Raw genomic sequence first — 15,198 nt, forward strand, 5'->3', positions numbered from 1 at the left:
TTATTATAGTGTTATACTTAGAGATCTACTGTCTTTGTTCCCCGAAGCGCCACTTTATTTCAGCAAAATGTGTTTTCGACAAAGCCTCAGGCATCACTGAGCTGGTTAGATTACACAATTGATCTGCTGCAAACTAACAAAGGCATTGATCTTCTCCAATTAAAATATACTTGACAATACAAGTTATGTCTTCAAGCAGTTTGAGGAGTGGTGAGATGGTGTGTGTGTGCCAGGAGAGGCCAGTGGGAGGGGCAGCTGAAAGTTAAGTGGACCACATTCAACCCTCCAGCAGTCAGCCAGTCGCATTCTGCACCTCCTTAAGCGAGGACTCCTTCACCTCTCACCGGTTCAAAGGGAGTTTTTACATTTGACTGTATCTCATGGAGGTCAGGGTCACCTGTGGACTGTGGCCGGTCGTTTTTCTCTTGGGATGTGGGCGACTGGCGGCTTTCAACCTGGACAGCGAGAATGTCCTGCGGAAGAGCGGAGAACCAGGCACCCTGTTCGGCTTCTCTCTGGCCATGCACCGGCAGCTCAAGCCGGTGGATAAGAGAATGTAAGAGCCACACTTTTTTTTCTTTCTTTTTTTATGGTTTTAAAGGGGAACGAGTCCATTCACTTCTAGGTCGTCCTGGCCTCGGGAACCATAGCTATACATGTCATTAAAATAACTTCTGTAACCATGTAATTAAAATGTTACAGCAATGTAGACGACTGTTTTTCTTGTAAAGCTGCTTTTGAGACGCGTTTAAGTTCCCGTAGAAATGTCAGGAGAGAGTTAAATGCTGCGCAGTCATTTGAGCTCAGGTATGTCGCAGGTAGTTTTTTAGGCTTTTTTTCCCCTCACAAAATCAGCAAAACTATTTCCCCCAGCTTCTTAAAATAATGTGCCGTACTTTATATACACCTGTTGCGAGCTCAAACCGCAGACCTTGTTAATGTTTTGTCAGCCTTTCCTTTCGGTTTACTTATTGAGTGAGTTTTTATGGGACCTGGGCAGATATTGGTTTACGTGCACTCAACAGCGCGTGCCTACATTTCTCTCTCTCTTTCTCTTCTTTCTGTCCTTTTTTTTTTTTTTTTTTTTTTTGCCTGACATTCCCCCAGAGTTGTTTTTAGGTGAGAGCCAGTGAGACCGAGCCTTGGCGTTTAGGGCCAAAACATCTCATTGAATCATTGTTGGCATTTTTATGGGCATTGGTTCAGAGGGATTTGTCACTCTGCATAAAGGCTAACTACCATCATGTGGTCACTGGTTTGAATAGCCTTAATATAAACTGACCTGAGATCAGACCAGTCAGATTCTTTTATCTGAGAGTCTCTCAGGCTGTGATGGGCCTGACAGAAATATACACTTTTGCCTGTGTTTGTGATTAAAAGGCGACGTTTTGTTGGTGGAGGAAGTGTTCAAATCCTTTAAAAGTATTAATGCCACACTTTAAAACAATCTCTGTTATAAGTGAACGACCTGCATTGATAACTATCAAAATGTACCTAAACTATCAAATGTAAAAATGGCCCCTGTGGGGTATATTAATATGTATTATTGTTATATTATTATGTATATATACATTTTATTGTTGTAGTTGGTTGAGGTGGAGCTAATTTTAACTGCTTTAGATATGGTTAGGTAATTTATTCTATAACAATACATATTGTTGTATAAACCAATCATATATATTTTGTATGGCCTATAAATTCTTAATAAAGTAAAGTAACTAGCAACTATAGTTGTAAATACATATAACGGAGTAGAAAGTACAATATTTAGGTAACGTACAAATACTTCAAGAATGTACAGAATTATGTAGAAGTATGTATGTATAGAAGTATAATACTTGAGTAAATGTACACTTATATTCCACCACTGTCTATAATATAAGGTAAAATTATTTAATTTAAAGTTCATTACAGTGTGATCAGTGCCTCTAGTGGGCACCGATATGTAGCCTAAACTACTTCTGCTATTAACTGTATTTTTACACAGAACTGATCAACACACAGGCCCCAGGTAGTGGTTAGGTCATCACAGTGTGTTCAACCGCTGCAACATATCCTTAACTAGTACAGCTCAGAGTTATTAAGCATCCCCAAGTCTTTAACCTTCTCCACAGAGGTTAAACACTTCTTCAACTTATTAACACCCTTCTACTACTGCTGCACACACACACACACACACACACACACACACACACACACACACAGTGGCAGTTTGTGTCCTAGTTTTAGGCTGTGTCTAAATGAAAGACACATGGTGATCAGCACGGGACCAGAGCAACCACAAAGTCCCCCTGCTTCAGGTTGTAAAGTTAAACACAAGAAAAAAAAGAACACAGTTGGATTCTGTGAACTGGAAAACAAAAGATAACAGTAAACCAGACTGAGCTGTCGCTTACTGAAACAATTAGAAGTAGATCACCAGAAAGGTAATCTGCAACATTGATAATCCGTTTAATTATGTAAGTTTAGGCAAAAACTAGCTAAATATAAGCTTTTTCCAGCTTTTAAATGTGAAGATATGCTGGTTTTCCTCCTCTGACTGTTTTAACTGCAGTTTTAACATTCAATCAATTGTGTCTCTTGGTTGTGATTGGAATTGTTCACTATTTTATTGACTAAACTGTTAATTGATTGATGGAGAGAGTTACTGGAAGATGAATAATTAATGAAAAACAGTGTTATTTGCAGCTCTAACCCTTATTTGTGAGAGGTGTAATTTCAGGCAGGTTTTCTGCAGGGTTTATTTCCCATGATCCAGAGCTATTTGTCCTGATCTGCTGTTCAAATACAATTATATTCCACATAGTTTAACAGTTGGTTGAACAAATCTTGTCCTCAATCAGTGTAGAAACAGGCATGTGTGTGTTACATTATAGCGCAAGTTTGAATGTGTGTGTGCATGTTTGAGCAGGAAGCCATGTTTGTTTTGCAAGTGATGGTGCTCTTACTGCTGTTACAGAGGTGGAATGTGCTCTCACTGTGGACTGTGTGTATGTGCTGCCTGTGGATGCATGCATGTGTGTGCGAGTGGTGCATGTTTAGTGTGCTTTAATGGTGCTGATGCATGCTGTGGCTGAGCACTGAGGCGTTGCCTTGTTGTCAGTCATTTGGAAGAGTGTCAGAGAGCTCAGTGTTCTGCTTGATACGTTCCTAACCCGAGGCAAAAAAAAGAAGAGAGTGATAGTTTTTCTTTGTGCTGAGAATGATTTGAGTTAACATTGGAACAACATGTGTGCTAAAGTAAGTGTTGGTGTGTGTGTGTGTGTGCTTTTGCCCCCCCCATGTGTGTTGTCTCACTGCTGAGTGTGCACAGTGAGTCACAATCTTTTGCCAGTCATGCGTGCCAACTTTTATTCAGTCTTATATCTTCCAGTGTATTTCATGCCCTGTAGGGACAAGTGTTGCATGTACCTGCAGGAGAGAGCAGGAGCTGATGGGATTGTGTATATGCATGTGTGTCAGTGTGTGTGTGTGTGTGTGTGTGTGTGTGTGTGTGTGTGTGTGTGTGTGTGTGTGTAGCATTCCATGGTTGGTCATGATTACCAGATGGAGCTGTCTGTGTAATAAAATCAGGAGGGAAAGCTCAAAATGCATGAAGAGAATGAGGGAGGAGGATACAGAGTGAAAGTTAAGGGAAGTTTAAGAGCTTGCATAGAGTGGGAGAATGTAAATGCATTGAGAAATAAATTGGCTCTGGAGAAATGGATAGATATAGAGTAAAGGATGTAGAGATGCACTGTGAGAAAGAGGAGAGCAAGACATGCTGGTGTGTAAAATAGTAATCTCAATGCCATGCTGTGTCTTGATTCCAGAAACGATAGAGGAAATAGAAAGACTGTGGAGTTTAAGTGTTATTAGTATACAAGGTCTGCGTTTGAGTAGGATTTTCCCCCTTTCTTCCCTTCAGGTAAGTTCAGGTTATCAAACATCAAAAAAGAGAGAGAGAGAAAAGAACTGAAGAAAAGAAAGAGGTGATGGTTGAAAGAATGCGGAGAGGAACATAAATCAGTCTTACATCTGGGCACCAAATATAAGCTGTTATTCAACCAGTCAGTCAGCTGGCTCGGATGGAGAGAGAGAAGTTGGGTAACAGATGACATGAACCTCTGGATCTGCAACCCATTTGGTGGTGAACGCCTCTAGCCTCTGCTGCTACTGGCCGTTGCTAAGCAACAGGCTGTGCCAGTTTGCTGCTGTTGGAAAAAAAAACCCAACACACCTCTCTCAAGGGGACGTCTCTCTGATGGTCACTCTGCGCTGGTGTCTCTGTTGTCCTGCGCAGAGACAGTCCGAGTGTTGCTGCCAATATGCGTGTTTTGAGTCAGTGAACACCCAAACACACACCCTGTCTCTCTGTTTGTCTTTCTCCTTCCTGTAGACTCAGCCAGTGTGTTAGGGGCTTCCTCTGCTGGTGGTGAATGATTAGATAAACAGCTGGGTCAATGTCAGTGGGCCAGAGGGTCAGACTTATCACAGTGTTAGTCCTTGACACATCATGTCAGCACTTCACTCTTCATTGATAAAAAACATGTGTCTAGATTTGTCTCCAATTTAGATTCCTGAATAAGACTTTTCATAATTTGGATCATATGTAAACAACTACTCTTTCTTTTCTTGCTTAATTATTAATTATTATGTTATTGTTCAGTTAATCGTGATGTATTGTGTTATTTTATTTTCACATTGCTGCTGTTTGTGCACTCTTCTTAGTTGCATTTAGCCCAAAGGAAATAGGTGAACAAGACCCTGAATGAATATCACAATGTGATTATGTAGAAGTAGGAACTACAGTATCCATTCTCAGTTAATGCAACAGGGACCCCAGACCCAGTGACCCCATTTCCCAGAGTCCCCAGTGTGTCTTGGCAGAGCTCTTTCCGTCAATTCTCCTGGCTTCCTGCATCTTGGAGGATAATGGAAGGGGAGATGTGCCCACCTGGGATTCACTGATAGTCACGAACCGTCTCTTTGAAAGTGGTGACTCATCTTTGGATGACGAGCACATGCCCTAACAAATTCCCTCGGTGTGCAAAATTGTTTTCTGTTGGGTACGCTAGTGCGCTTAGAGGTGGAGAGTTGGCTTCAGACGGTGTGGTATCAAATGTCAAGTGTCACTCACTCACTGTGTAGTTTTAAAAAAGGGCTGGATTGGACTCTTAATGGATGGGATAACTGCACAGATTATAGTGCTCTGGTTTTTACAACAAGGCCAAACCAATCCAGTGGTTAAAATGGGATAAACATTGTACCCTTGTCCACCATGCAGAAGGAGTTTGTTTCTATTGTGATGCCTTTTATTGGAGAGAAACGTCTTCATATTTTTGCAACCATTTGAATCCATCTCATAACGGCAGCATTGTAAGTCTTTGTAAACAATTTTAACGCGACATATTTTTGCTTGTCATGTAAATAGATTTATTGTCCTCTGCTAATCCCCATCACTCCAGCTGGAGTCAATATTCGTGATGATTAATGCTTGTCTGAAAAAGTTATCTGTTTTAGTTTGAAATCTTCTTCCACATGCAGTGCGTGTTGACTAGTGAGGTCTACGCTGCAGACATGCTGATCACATTAGGCCTCAGCTCTTCACTCTGACTATATGTCTCTGTAAATTCCCTCCCAGATGGTGTGTGTGTGTGTGTGTGTGTGTGTGTGTGTGTGTGTGTGTATCTGAGAATGCTTTGTGTTCCAGCTAAAAATGGCTTTGGTTAATCTCATCTGGTGAAGACAGTGTGCTGTGCAATATTAACTCTGTAGGTCATCGGACAGACAAAGCAAAGCCTGAGAGAACTCCTGGGACATACAGAGTGATATAGAGAGAGACGGGTATATTGACAGAGTGTATGTGCCCTACTCTCCGCTGTAAACCCCCATAAAGCATCAGTTTGAAGGATGACATCCTCGATTTGTTTGATTTACTCTGTTGAAAACCCTGGGAACTGGATGTCAGTCGCCAAGACTTGGGTGTGGCATTTGCCCTTGTCCTTGTTCCACAAAGGCGGCCTCTGTGTGTGTGTGGAGAGAGATAGAAAGCCTGGTTCAATCAACCACAGCAGGCGTTTGAAAGGGGTCTTTGACTCAGTCGGACCGTGAGGACATGGAACATCAGTTTGGTGGCGGATGTGTGTGTTTGTGTGTGTGAATATGGCTGCTGTGTGACACAGTAGACTGGAATGTATGATAATATAATGTGCGAGTGGAAGAAATGCCATAATGCTAGATTGCAAATGAGTTTTACTGCTCCAACTGCTTTCACAAAGTGCATTTGATGGAGCTATGTATGCTTTTCACACATTAATTTGTGTGTCTGTTTCAGGCTGCTGGTTGGGGCCCCAAAAGCAAAAGCCTGGAGTGGTCAAAAAGCTAAAGTGACAGGAGGACTGTACAACTGTGACATAAGCACCACCTCAGCTGACTGCGCCAGAGTTCACTTTGATAAGACTGGTGAGAAATCTGCCCACACCTGTGTATTTCTCTCATATGTGTTTGGCTATTTCAGACCCTTTTTTTCCTACGATACTTGAGTCACAGTATCCTTTTTGTGTCTAATTCTGTCTCTGTCTCTGTGTAGAGAATCCAAACAGAGAAAGCAAAGAAAATCAGTGGATGGGAGTGTCAGTCAACAGTCAGGGCCCAGGAGGCAAGATTGTGGTAAGACTGTGTTTTTAGGGTGCCCTTGTAGTTCACCTGGAAGAGCTGGCGTCCTATGTATACTGAGTCCTTGCTGCCGCGGCCACAGGTTCAAGTCTGATCTGTGGCCCTTTGCTGCTTGTCATTCCCTTTCCCTTTCTCTATCTGTATTCTGCTTATCCTGAGCTCAGTAAAAAGACAATATAATGTCTTTGTATCTGACCAAGACCTTGAAATTAAACCACTATTTTCATGCCTTTTTTGATTATGAATGCCAAAATTTCTCAGATTGCAGCTAATCCTTTGTGTGGATGTGCTGCTTTATTCTGTTATATATGTTATTATATTATCATAAACTGAATATTTTTGTTTATTGTACTGTTTGTTGGATCAAACAAGATATTTAAAGGTCACATTGGATAGTAATGTGCATTTTCTATTATTTTATGATCTTTTATATATATGAATCAATTACTTGACAATAATCATCCATTTCAGCCCTGCGTAGACATCCAAATAAATGCCTTTAAACCCACAAGAATGTATTTTTATGCCAATATGACGTTTTTCCAAAAGCTATCAAACATGTCAAAACATTTTTTTTTAGATTAATTTATTGTTTAATATCTACATTTTAAGAAAATGGACGTCACAACTTTGACCAAGGTGACATCTTCAGATTGCTTGATTTCTCCAACCAACAGTTCAAACTCAATGAATGTAAATTTCCAATGATATAAAACAGAAAAAAAATGTTTTTGCTTGATAAATGGCTCAAACAATGAATAGTATATTATGTAAAATATACAAGTAATTGGCTTATCTTGTTTTAAGGCTACTGGCATCTAAACTCTAAAAGTAACAACACAAGCCTTTTTCACAACATCTCATCAGCTTTGACCAACAACACAACAACTCAACTGTGTGCCTCTTGTTTCCCCTGGCAGACCTGTGCCCATCGCTACCAGCGCCGGACCAGTGTGAACACGGCCAGCGAATCCCGTGACATTATCGGCCGCTGCTACGTGCTCAATCAGGACTTAACTATCAATCCCCTCTCAACTGAAGAGGGAGATAACTGGCATTTCTGCGAGAGCCGGCCCAGAGGCCACGAGATGTTTGGCTCCTGCCAGCAAGGCCTCTCTGCCACATTTGACAAGGATTTCCACTACATCATCTTTGGGGCTCCTGGAGCCTACAACTGGAAAGGTAGTCTAATGTGTGTGTGCATAGATGTTTAAAGTAAGCTATTCAAAGGTTTTACTGTAAAACAACTTAACTACACATGCTTTATTATCAATCTACTTTATGTGATTTGTGTGTTCAACATTAGCACCGGTTAGGATTATTGTGTTTTGCCAGATCTCTACCATTTTAATGCCTCTCGTCTCCTCTCCTCTCCTCCAGGTGTGGTGCGCTTGGAACAAAGGAACGACACATTGTTAGACATGGGCATCTATGATGATGGTCCTTTTGAGGTGGGCGATGAGACAGATAAAAACCCTGACCTGGTCCCTGCTCCTGCCAACAGCTACCTGGGTAAATCACAGCTCACTCTTCATCCATTCACTGCCAATCTGACACTGCTACTTCAGCTACTCCACTGTCACAAAGAAACATATTCATGTACCTAACTGCCTCTGACTATGTAAGAAAGGGTCCCTTTCTCTCTCCGTCTCCCAGGCTTCTCTCTGGATTCGGGAAAGAGTCTGACCAAGAATCGGCAGTTGACGGTGGTGGCGGGAGCTCCCAGAGCGAACCACAGCGGAGCGGTTGTGCTGCTGAAGAAAGGCGGAGACACAAGCAACATCCTGCTAGAAGAGTACACCCTGGAAGGGGAAGGGCTGGCCTCGTCTTTTGGCTACGATTTGGCCGTGTTGGATCTCAACGCAGACGGGTGAGGAATACACACAACGTGCTGCTTCTGCTTTGAAAAGTGCTATCACTATTACTGTACACTCACTAACAGGTAATGCTCTTCTCTCATAGTTGGCAGGACATAGTGGTGGGAGCTCCTCAATACTTTGAGAAGGACGGAGAAATTGGAGGAGCCGTCTACGTCTACGTCAACAAAGGCGGAGAGTGGGACAAAGTCAAGCCCACCAGGATAGATGGACCTCAGGACTCCATGTTTGGCCTGGCTGTGGAAAACCTGGGAGACATCAATCAGGATGGTTACCATGGTGAGGCTGCGATGTTTGTGCCTGTGCACTTGTATACTACTGTCTGCTCGTTATTCTTGGTTTTGAATTAAATGTACCTGCATTACCACATTGTAGGTAACTGTTGTCTTTCTTGCTGTCAGATTTTGCAGTGGGAGCTCCTTATAGTGATAATGGTGCAGGGACCGTTTACATCTACCATGGATCAGACAGAGGTCTCAGCTCTGAAAAAGCTTCACAGGTATGTAATAAATTGGCGGGATAACTTAGTCCACTTTGTCAACTGTAACTCTGGTGCAGCATGGTGTTCTATGAAGTAGGAAGGCTGAGAGCATTGTGGATTATGTTTGTATCTAAGAAACTAATTCAGGTCAAATAAAAATCTTGCTTTAGGTCCTGTCCGGCCAGTCCGTAGGAGCCAAGATGTTTGGCTACTCTTTGGCAGGCAACATGGACCTGGATGCGAACTCCTACCCTGACCTGGCTGTCGGATCCCTCTCGGACTCTGTCTTTGTCTATAGGTGAGTGAGCTGCCGTGTTTTCCTCACTGTACATTTCTATTGTTCATCGTTACAGAGTTGCTTACTGAGTTCTGTCCTCCCAGAGCCCGTCCAGTTATTAACATCAAGAAGGTAATCAAGTTCTCACCGGAGAAAATCGACCTCACCAAGAAGAACTGTGGCAGCACCTTCTGGTAGCATGTCTTTTGTTTTTCCCTGTCGTGTCAAATATGAACCATTTTATTTATGGAAAAAAAGGATGTTCAAAGATTCAGCTTGTGAAAGACGTAAATTAAACAGAACTATAATATTATTTCATTCAGTTGCTACTTTTATTCTACTAATTTCTGAATACAAACATATGTGGAAAATGCCAGTACTGTGTCTGACTGTAGATAAACTGCATTGTGTCTCCAGCTTGGAAGTTGAGGCATGCTTCACCTACACTGCCAACCCTGCGAGCTATGCTCCCAGTCTGAGTAAGCGGAGCCATCTTTTTCTTTATTAAAGCAAAATCTCAACTTTATCATGTTTTCGCTTATTATAATGACACATTGTAACAGGGAGGTTAAAACCATACACAAAATGTCATTCTCCTCTCTCCTACGTCCCTGTCTCTGTCCCATCTAGCGGTGAAGTACATCCTGGAGGCCGACGCTGACCGCAGGAAGAATGGTCTTATCCCCAGGGTAACCTTCCTTGACTCCTCTGAACACAGCTACAAATCAGAAGGGACCATCACCATGAAAAGCAAAGGAAAGAAACAGTGCGTTAAACAACAGCTTGCCATACAGGTAGTGACACTCTCTGGAAATTCTTTATTTCTTGATCAAGTGCATTGTGGTCTGAGAATAACTGTTTTGTAACGTCGTCATTCTGCAGGAAAATATCAAAGACAAGCTGCATGGGATCCCCATCGATGTGTCTGTGGACATCCAGGAGGGCAAACGTAAACGCAGACAGAGCTCAACTCCTCAGATGTCACCTGTCCTCGACGCCAGTGAGCCAATGACCATCCGATCAGAGGTGTGTATGCATGATACTTAATGTAGGAACACATTTAAAGATGTGTTGATGTTCCCACTGTATATATGTAATCTTGTGTGGTTGCAGGTGCATTTCCTGAAGGAGGGTTGCGGCAGCGACAATGTTTGCCGAAGCAACATGCAGGTGAAATACCGCTACGGTTACAAGGCAACTGACAGAGACACGTTCACTCCGTTAGAATTGTAAGAACAAACACTCGCACCTTTTTTCATAAGAGTATCATTTAATAATTACTTCCTTGTTCCTTGAAGCATGTGGAGCCAATTCTTCAGTTACATGAGATCATAACCTCTGTCTGTTTAAAGGGAGAACGGTGTGCCGGTGATCTCGCTCAGCGACCAGAAGGACATCGCATTGGAGGTCACTGTGACCAATCTAAATGGAGATGATGCATACGAAGCCTCTGTGATTGCCTCCTTCCCACGCTCCCTAACCTACTCTGCTGTCCGTGTTCAACCCAATGTAAGCTTCTCTTTTCTGTCTCACAAACCCACATTCACGCACATATCACTATGTGGTCCTGATTGGAACTTGTCTTTGATTTAAGGCGCGGTCAGTAACCTGTGTAGCCAATACAAACGGTTCTCAGGCCGAATGTGAGCTTGGAAACCCCTTCAAACGGGGCTCAGAGGTGAGAGAAAATCCCCTTTTAGCACCGTCTACATCCTCTGCAGGTGGCACTGTTAATACTGTTGTCTTATATATTGTCTTGTTTGTGCATGTAGATGACCTTCTACATTATTCTGGGTACATCAAGCATCTCTCCCGATACCACTGAAGTGGAAATTGATCTTAAGCCAGAAACGTAAGTAAATCTAACTGCCTAATAGCATTCATTTTACCCCTAAATAATAAATGATTTGATGGTGGTCTTGATCATTTGAGAGACAGTTTTTTTCCTGCTTGAGTAGTAAAAAACAGCACTCCTGGACTGTAATGCACTTACTTTAATTATGTATTAACATTTGTAGTTCACTAGCAGTGTCTGACTTGACCTGTGTCAAACCTCTGATCTGACAGGACAAGCGAGCAGCAGAAATTGACCTCTCTTAAAGCAAAGGCAAAAGTGGCGATCATGTTACAGCTGTCTGTATCAGGGTAAGAACCCCCACCCCCCTCTACACACACACACACACACACACACACACACACACACACACACACACACACACACACACACACACACACACACACACACAGTTCATGGACCAAAAACAAATTCAGATTCATGCTTCTAATTGTGTGTCTGTGTCTTTCCAGACATGCCCAGCCCTCTCAGGTCTACTTTACAGGAGAGGTCAAAGGTGAGGTAGCCATGAAGAATGAAATAGAAATTGGCAGTGCCATCACACACCAGTTCAGAGTGAGTACAAAATAGTAGTAGTAGTCAGTAGTCATTTCCTTTCCAGAGTGGCGAGTTCTTTTCAGCACTCTTAAAATGTATCTTGCATTCTGGATGTATATGTGCTCTAGTTAGATAAATCATACTATATCATCTGAGGTACAACACTGCTCCTGTCTTGATTTACAGATCATCAATCTGGGAAAGCGCTTGACAGAGTTCGGCACCGCCACCCTCGAAATCTACTGGCCAAAGGAGACCATGGAGCATGGGAAGTGGCTCCTCTACCTCATGAAGATCAGCTCCACTGGAATTGAGCACATGGAGTGCTCTCCTAAAGGGGAAATAAACCCTCGTAACGTGGTCAGTGAAAGCATCACATTAAGGTGTTGCTGTGTACTTTTTCAGATAGCAGTTTATTTATTTTTTGTTACGTTTATATATATTTCTTTACATTTAGAAAAAAATGAAGAAATTGAGGTAAATTTAATAGTTGGATGTACTTTTTCTTCTCTTTTTTAAGGAACCAAGTAACAACAGGAGGAGAAGAGCAGCAGAAAGCACCCAGGGGGGCAGCGAAGGCACTATTTTAAGTTTACTTGATAAGAAGTCTAAAACTCTGGTAATACTACACTACCTTTTTTTTGTTTTATATTATTATATTTTATGTGCTTGTGCAGCCAATAGCAGGAGAATCCAGAAGTAACGTTGTGCTCCCTTTTTTGTTGACAGTCCTGTGGAGATGGGGCAACCTGTCAGACAATAAAGTGCCCCCTGCGGGGCTTGGACAGTAATGCAGTCATCACTCTCCACTCTCGCTTATGGAACAGCACCTTCATAGAGGTAAGACTGCAAGACAGTTACATGTTTTTACTTAACTATTTGGTCAGGGTTTAAAATTTGAACATTTTAAATTCTTTGTTCCCCCACAATTTTTTCCCATATGCTTTGTACTAGTCTCAGGTTTGCAATGTTAAATGGAAATGAAAACAGTATTTGGGACTTACTAAACACTCAAAATACAAAAACACAAAGAATTTAAATAACATGAAGTGAATTATTAACTTATGATTTAACTTATAACATGTATGTCAGTTATAAGCGAGGACATGACATAAATGAGGGCACTTATAAGAAAACCTTTATGTAGAGTTTCATGGAGAAAAGAGTGACAATTATTGAATTCAAAACTTTTCAGATTTTTTTTGAAGGGGCAAAGATTATTGCAGCAAATGTATTATTTTAGAGTTTTCTTTAATTACTCCCAGCACTATCTAAACTTGATCTTCTCCTTTTGTCTTTAAACAGCATTATTCCAAGTTGCATCATGTGGAGGTGAAAGTGAAGGCCGCTCTGCGTGTGGATAGCACAGCAAAGAACACAGTGCTGGAAAAAGCTGAGACAGAGGTAAATTAATATGCAGAAGGTGACATGATTATTTATTGCATGACATGACAGTTTTGTACAACAGCTCTTAAATGCTGATGTCAGCGTAGTGCATGGACATCGAAAACATTAACGTGTGTGATATAAAGAGAGAATAACGGTGTATCTGACACTGTACTTCCAATACTGATGTTCTGCCACTGTATTTGTGTTCTCCAGGTGAGACTGACGGTGTTCCCAGAGAGGCGTGCAGCCCAGTATGGAGGAGTGCCATGGTGGATCATCGTGCTGTCCATCCTGCTCGGGTTGCTGTTGTTGGGCCTGCTGGCTTTCCTTCTCTGGAAGGTAGAACTGAAGGACAAAAGGGACACATCCTGCCCCAGCTAATACAAACACATATGGCACATCTGTATTTTCATGGTTTTAACTGAAAAAAGCAGACTTCTAACACTTAAGTCTGTAAAGCACAATTTTCTCATCAACTGTAGGTATACATAACAGCGATTACACACATTTTCTAACAATCTGCCTCTCCTCAGTGCGGAGTCTTTGGGAAAAAGGATAAAGAGGACCCATCAGAAAAAGAGACACTGACATCAAATGCATAAAAAAAGAGAGGGTAAAATTACCCGGCCTGCCGCGAATGGGTGAAACGTTTTCTCTCGCTCCTTTTTGCTACAAAAGCGCTGCTTTATGGTATTAGGCAGGCAGTGGGCAATTCTCACACTGTGACATGAATGCTACTGTAAAAGCTGACTGATTATTTCTGCAAAGAGTTTATGCCTAAAAAGATTTTCACACATGGTTATGTGTGGATCATTACAGTTTACCTGCATGGCCAGGGGAGGTGATGGCTGATAAGCAATGACTAAGGATCACCATGGGGGCTGTTCTGCATCTCTTTGATTTTCTGTCTTTTCCTCCATTTCCAATTTCTTCTTCTGCTATTACACATGCAGTGACTTGGTCTGCAGGTTTCTTTCTCTCTACTTTTAAAAACAGGGGCATTAGAACATGTCTCTCGTCTTTAAGAGGAGTGCAGGTGGATTGTCTACACCTCCTAATGGATTCACTGCATCTTGGCACCTGTGAAAGGGACTGATGACATTAAATGTCTCTTCAAGCTCCTGTGCTTCCTCTGAATGTCTTTAAATAGCTTTTTCCCCAAACAAAACATTGATTTTGTTTTTCCATTCTTCTCTTGCAGTGTGGCTTTTTTAAGCGAGCCAAATATGAAGACAAGGTTCCAAGTTACAACGCTGTTCGGATCAAACGGGAGGAGAGAGCAATAAACCCTGGGAATGGTAACTGGGAAAACCTGGACAAGAAGCCCTGGATGACAACCTGGCACGACAAAGAACATTATTCTTAACAGCTAATGAGATCTGACCCACACAGATTCCTGTCGCTTACTGATAAACTCCCAATTTCACTGTTTTTTCCTGCCTTGTCTTTGCACAGTGTGGACTGTAAATACAGCAACAAAATAATTTGTTAAAAACAAAGAACAAAACTTTTTAAAACTAAAAACTTGATCAAACGTTCTGCTTCAGAGGCCGAATTGATCTTGGATAAAGTCCGTATAAATCACTGGAAGGAGAGCTGCAGTGTGGGATATGGTCCTGCACAACTACTGTCTGTCAGACCTTGTTTTGTACATTTACTACATTCACAGTGTTGACTGGGGAGGGGGGGAGGGAGGGAGTATGTAGTGTTTCTAGGTTCTTGTAAAAACATTTTGCAGATTTGTTTGTATTTATTCTTTGAGGAGTACTTTATGTTACGTGCCCTACCGGCCAAAGAGTCATGCAATGCAAACACAGGCATTTGTTTTTGTTTTTTTTTTTACACTAAAATGTTTATTTTCCCAATTTTTTTTATTTCTTTTTATTTTTTTAAGTTACTGTGCATCTGCCTTAACTTTGACCAATCAGCATTTTTCAAGCTCAAGGCACCTCAGGTTGTAGGTTATGGAGCAACTGCAGTTGTCGAGCACTCGGTGTGTAAATATACTACCAAACCTCTGCAGAATTCGCCTTTTATTCACTGGCTGTAAAATAGGAAGAGACTGAGAGGGGACAAAGAGTTTCTTGAATAAATGTTTTTTAAAATATATCATGTGTTCTGTGTA

The 15,198-nt window shown here is 41.7% G+C and overlaps 1 protein-coding gene across 2 annotated transcripts; it reads left to right on the top strand.

Moving 5' to 3' along the window:
• Positions 1 to 272: 272 nt before the first annotated feature.
• On the top strand, positions 273 to 15,180 carry LOC127361641 (integrin alpha-6). Of its 2 annotated transcripts, XM_051396444.1 has the most exons (26): positions 275 to 556; positions 6,317 to 6,444; positions 6,572 to 6,651; positions 7,578 to 7,839; positions 8,038 to 8,169; positions 8,314 to 8,527; positions 8,620 to 8,813; positions 8,936 to 9,033; positions 9,186 to 9,313; positions 9,397 to 9,486; positions 9,710 to 9,771; positions 9,923 to 10,086; positions 10,175 to 10,318; positions 10,406 to 10,521; positions 10,645 to 10,801; positions 10,887 to 10,970; positions 11,065 to 11,144; positions 11,360 to 11,437; positions 11,600 to 11,702; positions 11,871 to 12,044; positions 12,205 to 12,303; positions 12,414 to 12,524; positions 12,990 to 13,088; positions 13,287 to 13,412; positions 13,607 to 13,686; positions 14,275 to 15,180. In XM_051396444.1, the coding sequence occupies exons 1-25, from the start codon at positions 381 to 383 to the stop codon at positions 13,673 to 13,675; spliced, it is 3,168 nt and encodes a 1,055-aa protein (XP_051252404.1). In that variant the 5' UTR covers positions 275 to 380; the 3' UTR covers positions 13,676 to 13,686; positions 14,275 to 15,180. The 2 variants fall into 2 exon arrangements, with proteins under 2 accessions (XP_051252407.1, XP_051252404.1); XM_051396447.1 differs by lacking the exon at positions 13,607 to 13,686 and having other exon boundaries at positions 273 to 556.
• Positions 15,181 to 15,198: the final 18 nt, after the last annotated feature.

The sequence above is a fragment of the Dicentrarchus labrax genome, unplaced genomic scaffold, assembly GCF_905237075.1.
Source record: "Dicentrarchus labrax unplaced genomic scaffold, dlabrax2021, whole genome shotgun sequence".
Classification (NCBI taxonomy): domain Eukaryota; kingdom Metazoa; phylum Chordata; class Actinopteri; family Moronidae; genus Dicentrarchus; species Dicentrarchus labrax.

Bases quoted from the DNA above. Each gene is read 5' to 3' on its own strand.
- LOC127361641 (XM_051396447.1), top strand. From the start codon at position 381: ATGGAGGTCAGGGTCACCTGTGGACTGTGGCCGGTCGTTTTTCTCTTG. The intron at 8,814-8,935 runs GTGAGGCTGCGA...TCTTGCTGTCAG, and splicing joins CAATCAGGATGGTTACCATG to ATTTTGCAGTGGGAGCTCCT. The intron at 12,304-12,413 runs GTAATACTACAC...TTTTGTTGACAG, and splicing joins ATAAGAAGTCTAAAACTCTG to TCCTGTGGAGATGGGGCAAC.